At 37.0% G+C, this 9579-nt stretch overlaps 1 protein-coding gene and 1 long non-coding RNA gene across 2 annotated transcripts in view; both read right to left on the bottom strand.

The window, feature by feature from the left end:
- Positions 1-3308: 3308 nt before the first annotated feature.
- Positions 3309-4782, bottom strand: LOC109965382 (uncharacterized). Its single transcript, XR_002275637.1, has 2 exons — positions 4050-4782; positions 3309-3910 (listed from the first exon to the last, which is right to left on the bottom strand). It is a non-coding gene; the product is annotated as an uncharacterized LOC109965382 (long non-coding RNA).
- A 465-nt stretch (positions 4783-5247) lies between these two features.
- The window catches only part of dcaf6 (ddb1 and cul4 associated factor 6), a 26226-nt gene continuing 21894 nt past the window's right edge, over positions 5248-9579 (bottom strand). The window contains exons 16-19 of the mRNA XM_020609330.1: positions 9464-9579; positions 9276-9364; positions 5987-6092; positions 5248-5847 (exon numbers count right to left, since the gene is read on the bottom strand). The exon at positions 9464-9579 is cut by the window's right edge and continues 55 nt beyond it. Coding sequence (XP_020464986.1) covers positions 5789-5847; positions 5987-6092; positions 9276-9364; positions 9464-9579 — 370 coding nt within the window. The 3' untranslated portion in view covers positions 5248-5788. The remainder of the gene's footprint in view (positions 5848-5986; positions 6093-9275; positions 9365-9463) is intronic.

The following is a 9579-nucleotide window of genomic DNA, read 5'->3' as shown; positions in this document are numbered from 1 at the left end:
GCTTCAGCCTGACATTGAGAGGCTGGTCAAAGCCAAAGACCAGCTTCATGTGTCTCACTAATAGTGTCAAACTGCTGCTGTTTGCTGTTAATATGGACATGCATATGGACATAATTTGTGGCTAAATAAAGATTCATTTGCTTTGTATTTGCTTCCTGTTCTTTGTACAAAGAGTGAAATGTTAAATACCTTTATAATAAACACATTTCAATCAAAGTGCACCAGGAAAACGCCCTCAGCCCAGTAACGCATTTTCATTTTGGCCCTCTGAGGGGAAAAGTTTGGGCACCCCTGCTCTAATGTAAGTGTTTTAGTAAGTGGACTTATACCTGACTAAATTAATAAGGGCTACACCCAATGAGTTATTGATGTAGTGAGACATCTTGCTGAGCCACAGCAGATCATCAGTGATATCAGCAGGGGCCACTGGGTGTTTCACTTTTGAACATCATACACCCCTCACCCAGGCGACCCAGCTGAGGTTAATGAAGCCTCTGCCCTAGCTAGCTGTTGCCCACAGATTCACCCTCTTGATCCATAGCCATGACAAGGCTCTCTCAGCAGCCTCTGTGCTGTTCCGAATGGCTTTTTCTTCTCCCCTGTGATGCCAAGCACAGTAAAGGCCCTGCAAAACCCTTCTACCTAAGTGCCACAGGCCGGGATGACTTTTTCTTGTGGCATGCCCTGACCCGACTGTCGCACCTCTACTTTTTCCTGTCAGAGGCCTCTTCCATCACACCTCCTATAGTGCAGTGAGCTCCAGCATGTGCTTGTTGCCTTCAACACCAGTACTATTTCTGACTTTAATCTCAGACTTCTGACTTTAAGGTTGATGTTTTAAAAAAGTCAGAATTCAAAGTTTAAAGTCAGAACTTTTGTTTAGTTTTTTATAGTGGCCTTAATCCTTTTCCATACAAGTCAGAATTTTGAGATTAAAGCCAGATGATGTTGAAAAACATCAAATCCTCACATTTAAGAAGCTGGAACCATCATGTTTGGTATTTCTGCTTTAAAAATGACAGATTTGTCAATTATTAAATGGTTATTTAACTTAGTTATTTTTTTGTTCATTGACTAGTCATTGCAGCTCTGCTAAATTGCCTATAGGTGTAAACACTTAGGAATTAATGTGGTTCAGTGGGAAGAGCAGTTGCCTCCCAAACGGAGGGTCGGAGCCTGCAGTCTACATGTCGAAGTGTCCTTGGGCAAGACACTGAACCCCCAAGTTGTCCCGATAATTAGAGCCATTGGTTGAGTTGGTGCCGCAGATGGCTGCCTCGGTTCTGTACCAGAAACAAATTCTTTGTGTGTGACATACTTGGCCAAATAAAGGGGATTATATAGGAAAATAGATTTTAAAAGTAAATTCAATTTCATCACGAGAAAATCTTAAATATTACAGTGATATACAGTATTTCTTTGCATTGCCCAGCCCTGACCTTCACCATATAAACATAATCTGTTGGCCAACATTTGTAATAGTGAGGTACTTGGAGTGAGATGTGTGCCTAGAGTAACCATGGGTGTTTTAACAGGGAGTCCTGACATTTCATGATTACCTGCTACAGATCAGTGTGGACATATACAGTAATTGCACTTGAGTATAGTATGTACTTTTTCTCATAGAAACCACTCATTTTGTATCATAGGTGATTATTGTTGACTGTTTTTGTATACTGTCAAGATATAGTAGCACTGATGTAGTGAAGACCACACAAGGTAACAACAGAACAGGCTAATGAGTAAATGAAGTCTAAACCTAGGCAGTTGGAGACTGACTGTTATCAGTGTTTTAGAAAGTGCATTAACAAGAGCTTCTTTCATAATATTGTGCACATAATGAGCAGTGTAAAAAAAAAATTTTTTAAAGTCAGAAAAAGGATTACTGCATGTTAGTATATTGGCTAATGAAAGAGAATGCACTGAAATAGAAAATGTTTACTGTTGATTTGTACATGCAGTTTACCTCTGCTTTTACACTCCAACATGCCATTTAATGTTATACAAAGAACTCTGAAGATGGTTGTAATATGTATTTGTAATACTGGTGCATCAGTTTTACCTGGTATTTTATATTCCATTTGAACAGGTACTAAAGCTATACACCTGAGAAATGATGTAACCTTTTGATTTTCACTGTACACCAACTGTTCATACAGATATTAGCATTAAAGCTTTGTATCAAGTTTCATCTATTAAGGGTCTTAGCACTGCTTATCAGTTACCAATATATGGCATTGATGCCATTTTACTTGTGTTGCTTTGAGTACATTTTGCTGACAAAGTTTATAGGCTGCCTATGTATGTAGTTTAATTCCTCCTGAGCGACAGTGAGATAATTAGTTCAGGTATGGGGAAAAAAATCTTAGTCCTGTCTTACATGCTTAAAAAATTTTTTTATTTCTCACACTCTTGCTTTTAATGAAATACTGGATAACTGTGGCTCTGTGGGTGTCAGACGGTTACTGATACCATCTGAGAAGTGAAGGGACCCTGCTAGACATTAATCACAATTTATATTGTAAAACTACAGCTGTCATATAAATGTAATGGAGTAAAACATACACAATCTCAAAAGCTGTAACTGTGAAGTTTAACTGTTGACTATCAAAATTGGTGCCACTTAATTTTCTGTCAATTATTTCAGCTCTTGCGTTTGTTAGTTTGCAAAAAAACAACTGCTGTCAGATATACTCTATACAAGTACAGTATTTTTCCTCTGAAATGTAGTGGAGCAGAAGTACAGATATCTCAAAACTATACTCAACTACAGTACTTAGTTACATTCCACCACTGCCGAGATGACAGAAACCCCAGAAGATCAAAACCACCATTAAAGGATTATGATATGATCATTTCTCATGATTTTCCAGCTGTATGTTAGGGCATAAGCACAGTCATGTTTCTACGCTGTTTAAACGTTTGAGTCTAAGCTTGTCATCTATTAATGGGCAGCTAATTATGTTCATTATCAATTAATATGCCAGTTATTTTCTTAATAAATTAACTGTGATCCAAAAATTTTGTAATTAACAGCCCAAAACTGAGAGGTTTGTTGTTTAGTTTATAATGAAAGTCCAAGAAACCAGCAAATATTAACATTAATTACTGCACTGCAGACTCACACCGGTAACCACATATACAAGATGACACATCTCCTCAGTTTGTACAACATAAAAATGAACATTACCCTACAGGAAACAGTGTGCAAAGTAGAAATGGTTTATTTTTTGAATTTATTGAAATTAATCCATTAGCCTGTTGCACAGTAACCATTTGATTTTAGCTTCAAGACAAGGCCAAACATCTTTAAGATGCCATTTAGCTTTATTTTTTCCAAATTCAGTAAAAGATTATAATTTACTGACATGAGAAGAACCACAGCATCATTTCTTTTCTTCTTCAAGAACAAATTTAAAGTAGTATGTTAAAGTCCTTAGAGTTCTTGTTTACATGCGTACAAAACTGCTGGAGCAGCACATCAACATTTCTTAACCTTGTGCTACAAATTCTAAATGCCACACTTTAAACACTGATCAAAGCTCACTCTCACCTAACAAAATAATATTGCACTTAACATCCTTACACACCAACCATTATTCTCACACTTAAAATATACTGAGGTCCTTGCCTTTTGCATTCACACAAATGTAGATTATCCTCATACAGAAACATCAGTAAGAAAGTCATAAAAAAACAAAACAAACAAAAACAAAAAACACAGGGGGGCTAGAAATTAGACTAGTTTTCAAAGGGAACTGTTCTGCACTATACTTGTACAAATCTCATGTTTCTTTCCAAGTGCTATGCAGCAAGAAGAATAGTTTTCTTTAAAATAAAAAGCCAACAGTCTACTGCTCGTCCTCATTTTCCTGGCTCGAACCTTCGGAGCGATCACCTTCTAGTCGATCTACAGGAAAAAGAAAAAAAAAGACAAGTAGAAAAACAACAAATTGTACTCCAAGTAAATAGTTTGTGGTCCCAGGAATTAATAGGCCCAAATAATCAAATAATTTGCAAGGGAAAAAAATTACTGTGTGTGTGTGTACCTGATCTGATGTGATTAAGGGAGGCTAGCATTCGGAGCATGAAAGAGGCTGGGACTGTGATTGTGTTTCTTGTTTCCTCTAGCATCAGCTCGTTCCGAGTTATTACCTTGAATAAGAAGAAAAGTGGAGGGAAAAGATGCAAATTAACATGAAGAAACCTGAATCCAATAACAGAAAAAAAGAAGTTTTGCCAGAGAAAGGAAACATTATGACAAATTTAGCCTAGAAGGCTGTGGTAAACAAAACAAGGGTACTACAGTGAATAATCATTTGTATAGGTAACGTATGAGATCAGTCTCATTATTATGAGAAAGGCTGTTATAATTACAAGATTAGGATCTCGTAATTATGAATGCCATAATTACGAGATCTTTTTTGAGCTAGGGTTGGAATGCTGCAAAACTTGCCTGAAAATCTTCAGGTTTTAGCAAATTCTTTAGTATCAATGTAATTCAGTGGTAGTTGCCAGTACATCCAATAGTGCATAGCAAAAGTGTACTGTGAATAGCTAATTCGGCATTTTTAGTGTTCCAAAACGCTAACAACAGGCCTCAAAGTTGCTGCCTTCAGTGCAACTCACTACATGTACTGAGCAGAAAAACTTTAGAACCTGCTTGAGAAACGCTGGGTTTTTAAGATTTCTTCAGTATTAACATAATTCTGTCATTGTCATACAATAGCGTATAGCAAAAAGGAACTGATAATAGTTCATTTGGCACACTTAGCGTTCTAAAACAAACAAATATAGGCTATCAATGGCAGCATTATACTTGCTGTTTGTTGTAATAGTATCTGTTCACGATTTAACTTTTAATGTTTAGTGACATTTTCCAAAATACTATGCAAAAAATTATTTAAGCTCATATCACTATAGATAGCCTAATAGCATATAGAATCTTTACAACACAGGTAGCCTATAATGCCCGTCTTCTCAAATAGCAACCATAACCTAGTGTATTACAAAATTCTTATCTCAGGATCTTGTAATTATGACAAAGCATTAAACTTTAAATAATCATAACTCGTGCAAACGGATATAAACTTGGACAAGAGTTTGTACAACATAAAAATGAACATTACCCTACAGGAAACAGTGTGCAAAGTAGAAATGGTTTATTTTTTGAATTTATTGAAATTAATCCATTAGCCTGTTGCACAGTAACCATTTGATTTTAGCTTCAAGACAAGGCCAAACATCTTTAAGATGCCATTTAGCTTTATTTTTTCCAAATTCAGTAAAAGATTATAATTTACTGACATGAGAAGAACCACAGCATCATTTCTTTTCTTCTTCAAGAACAAATTTAAAGTAGTATGTTAAAGTCCTTAGAGTTCTTGTTTACATGCGTACAAAACTGCTGGAGCAGCACATCAACATTTCTTAACCTTGTGCTACAAATTCTAAATGCCACACTTTAAACACTGATCAAAGCTCACTCTCACCTAACAAAATAATATTGCACTTAACATCCTTACACACCAACCATTATTCTCACACTTAAAATATACTGAGGTCCTTGCCTTTTGCATTCACACAAATGTAGATTATCCTCATACAGAAACATCAGTAAGAAAGTCATAAAAAAACAAACAAACAAAAAAAAAAACACAGGGGGGCTAGAAATTAGACTAGTTTTCAAAGGGAACTGTTCTGCACTATACTTGTACAAATCTCATGTTTCTTTCCAAGTGCTATGCAGCAAGAAGAATAGTTTTCTTTAAAATAAAAAGCCAACAGTCTACTGCTCGTCCTCATTTTCCTGGCTCGAACCTTCGGAGCGATCACCTTCTAGTCGATCTACAGGAAAAAGAAAAAAAAAGACAAGTAGAAAAACAACAAATTGTACTCCAAGTAAATAGTTTGTGGTCCCAGGAATTAATAGGCCCAAATAATCAAATAATTTGCAAGGGAAAAAAATTACTGTGTGTGTGTGTACCTGATCTGATGTGATTAAGGGAGGCTAGCATTCGGAGCATGAAAGAGGCTGGGACTGTGATTGTGTTTCTTGTTTCCTCTAGCATCAGCTCGTTCCGAGTTATTACCTTGAATAAGAAGAAAAGTGGAGGGAAAAGATGCAAATTAACATGAAGAAACCTGAATCCAATAACAGAAAAAAAGAAGTTTTGCCAGAGAAAGGAAACATTATGACAAATTTAGCCTAGAAGGCTGTGGTAAACAAAACAAGGGTACTACAGTGAATAATCATTTGTATAGGTAACGTATGAGATCAGTCTCATTATTATGAGAAAGGCTGTTATAATTACAAGATTAGGATCTCGTAATTATGAATGCCATAATTACGAGATCTTTTTTGAGCTAGGGTTGGAATGCTGCAAAACTTGCCTGAAAATCTTCAGGTTTTAGCAAATTATTTAGTATCAATGTAATTCAGTGGTAGTTGCCAGTACATCCAATAGTGCATAGCAAAAGTGTACTGTGAATAGCTAATTCGGCATTTTTAGTGTTCCAAAACGCTAACAACAGGCCTCAAAGTTGCTGCCTTCAGTGCAACTCACTACATGTACTGAGCAGAAAAACTTTAGAACCTGCTTGAGAAACGCTGGGTTTTTAAGATTTCTTCAGTATTAACATAATTCTGTCATTGTCATACAATAGCGTATAGCAAAAAGGAACTGATAATAGTTCATTTGGCACACTTAGCGTTCTAAAACAAACAAATATAGGCTATCAATGGCAGCATTATACTTGCTGTTTGTTGTAATAGTATCTGTTCACGATTTAACTTTTAATGTTTAGTGACATTTTCCAAAATACTATGCAAAAAATTATTTAAGCTCATATCACTATAGATAGCCTAATAGCATATAGAATCTTTACAACACAGGTAGCCTATAATGCCCGTCTTCTCAAATAGCAACCATAACCTAGTGTATTACAAAATTCTTATCTCAGGATCTTGTAATTATGACAAAACATTAAACTCTAGTCATAACTCGTGCAAATGGATATAAACTTGGACAAGGAACAAATTTTTAAGTAGGCTATAAACCACGTAATGTTGCCATGGATGCAACATGGTACAATGTGAGTGCCATTTTTAGCCTCGGCTATATTTGATTACAATTTGGAACACTAAGTAAGCCAACTTAGTTATTAGTAGGGGTGTGACGATAGACTTTATTATACCAGACAATACTGGGTTCATGAGAACAAGAAGAGATGATGTTTTAACGCTATTTTTAAGAAATCTTCAATGACGAAACATATGACTGGAAAAATAGTCTTTGACTCAAAGTCATAAAATGCAAAACGACGCAGGTGCATTTTGAAATTTTTAAGTAACCACAAACTAATGAATGTCACTTCAGTTCTACTTTGAGTATGAATTATATGCAGTAAAAAAAAAATTCATACTATGACTATGTCATAACTATAAAACGTTTTGCCACAAATTCAATTGACTGGCTTCTCTCCTGTGTGATTTCACATGAGTTTCTTTAGATCTTATAACTGTCCATGAACTATATATGAGCTTTAACTTCTAACTGAATCTGTGTGTGAACTTCTATGCTGTTTTGATCCTCACCACACCGGAAGAGGACATCATCCAGCAAATGTGCTGCGTTGACCAATCATGTATGGGGGACGATCGGGACACGGATGCCCACGGGAAGAAAACTCTTTTGTTTACCTTGTTAGCATGAACATTCACTGCTGTTCACTGTTGAATTTGGGCCACAGTTAATGCACCAGAACAACACGGCATGCATTTTCATTAGTAGGGGATGTTATTAAAATTGAATTGGACATTAGAATTGGTGCTAAGATAGAGAGGGCTACGTTAGCAGCATGGCTAACCAAAACGCAATGGAAACTCTCAGGCTGGAAACATGAATGAAGCCGCTCACGTCAACTCGTCCCAACGTGGCTGTACTGTACATGCCTACAACACTGCCCCTGCATTCCCTCAACCCCCCGACCACTCCTGTGTGATTTCACATGAGTTTCTTTAGATCTTATAACTGTCCATGAACTATATATGAGCTTTAACTTCTAACTGAATCTGTGTGTGACCTTCTATGCTGTTTTGATCCTCACCACACCGGAAGAGGACGTCATCCAGCAAAGGTGCTGCGTTGACCAATCATGTATGGGGGACGATCGGGACACGGATGCCCACGGGAAGAAAACTCTTTTGTTTACCTTGTTAGCATGAACATTCACTGCTGTTCACTGTTGAATTTGGGCCACAGTTAATGCACCAGAACAACACGGCATGCATTTTCATTAGTAGGGGATGTTATTAAAATTGAATTGGACATTAGAATTGGTGCTAAGATAGAGAGGGCTACGTTAGCAGCATGGCTAACCAAAACGCAATGGAAACTCTCAGGCTGGAAACATGAATGAAGCCGCTCACGTCAACTCGTCCCAACGTGGCTGTACTGTACATGCCTACAACACTGCCCCTGCATTCCCTGTGCAGCTTGTGCATTAAAACTAGGGCTGTCAATCGATTAAAGAATTTAATCAAATTAATCACAGTGATGGACTGTGATTAATCACAAATTTTAAATACTATGATTTACCTGTAAATGTGTTGCAATAAAGAAATGCATGGCAAACTAGATTAAGGTAACATATCCTCCAGTTTTATTATCTCAACAATTAACATATATATTATACCATTTCAGAAATGAAATGTCTGCAAAAACACAAAATGAACACTGTACATTCTTGATCTGATGTAAAGAAATGTATAACAAAACTAGTTTAAGGAAACAGATCCTCCATTTATCTCATCAACATTTCTATTATAGGTCTATTTTAGAAATTAAATGTCTGTACAGAGACAAAATGATCAGTCTCTACAAGTGTTCATCTAGGCAAGATTCCTCCTGCTAACCAATCATACAATATACTCTTCTTTCAGCCAGTTGCTCAGACAGACTAGCTTATTAACATTTTCAGATGAAAGAGCACGGCTTGTTGATGCTGTATCAGCACTGGCATCTTTACTAACATCTGCCAAAATATGTTTGGCCCAAAGATGGTACTTCAGACTTGTTGTTCTTCGGTGAAAGGGCAGTTCATTACTACAATAAATGCACACAACTTTGGTTTTCTCCAAACTTCCATCTGGAAGCTTTTTATAACGAAACTTGCCGTTCAGCACACCAGGCGTTGTGTTTTCTGCCATCGCTATATAAATAGCGATGCTATATAAATACAGTCCATTTAAGACCTATTCTCTGATTTCCTACCTCATCAGCGAGGACCCTGTTAAAAGATGCCGACTCTTCCAGTGGCGACCAAATCTTGATATCATAGTCTATCCCTGAAGAAGCCAGAACTGAAACAGATGAGAAAATGAAAATTAAATTAACATGGTAGCCTGCACCAAGATGATGCGGTGTTGTAGTGAATCAGATGAAGCTGAGGTGGGACTCACTGGGGTCATAGGGGTGCGGCTGCAGGCAGTTGACCACGTGGTTGTCGGCTTCGAGCAGCATGAGATGCTCCGCAGTGTGTCTGTCCCAAATGAAGATGTGGCCACAATCTGAACCG

The sequence above is a fragment of the Monopterus albus genome, unplaced genomic scaffold, assembly GCF_001952655.1.
Source record: "Monopterus albus unplaced genomic scaffold, M_albus_1.0 scaffold99.1, whole genome shotgun sequence".
NCBI classification, from domain to species: Eukaryota; Metazoa; Chordata; class Actinopteri; order Synbranchiformes; family Synbranchidae; genus Monopterus; species Monopterus albus.
The sequence above is the reverse complement of the archived record's forward strand: the minus strand, read 5'-3'. Positions and strand labels throughout refer to the sequence as shown.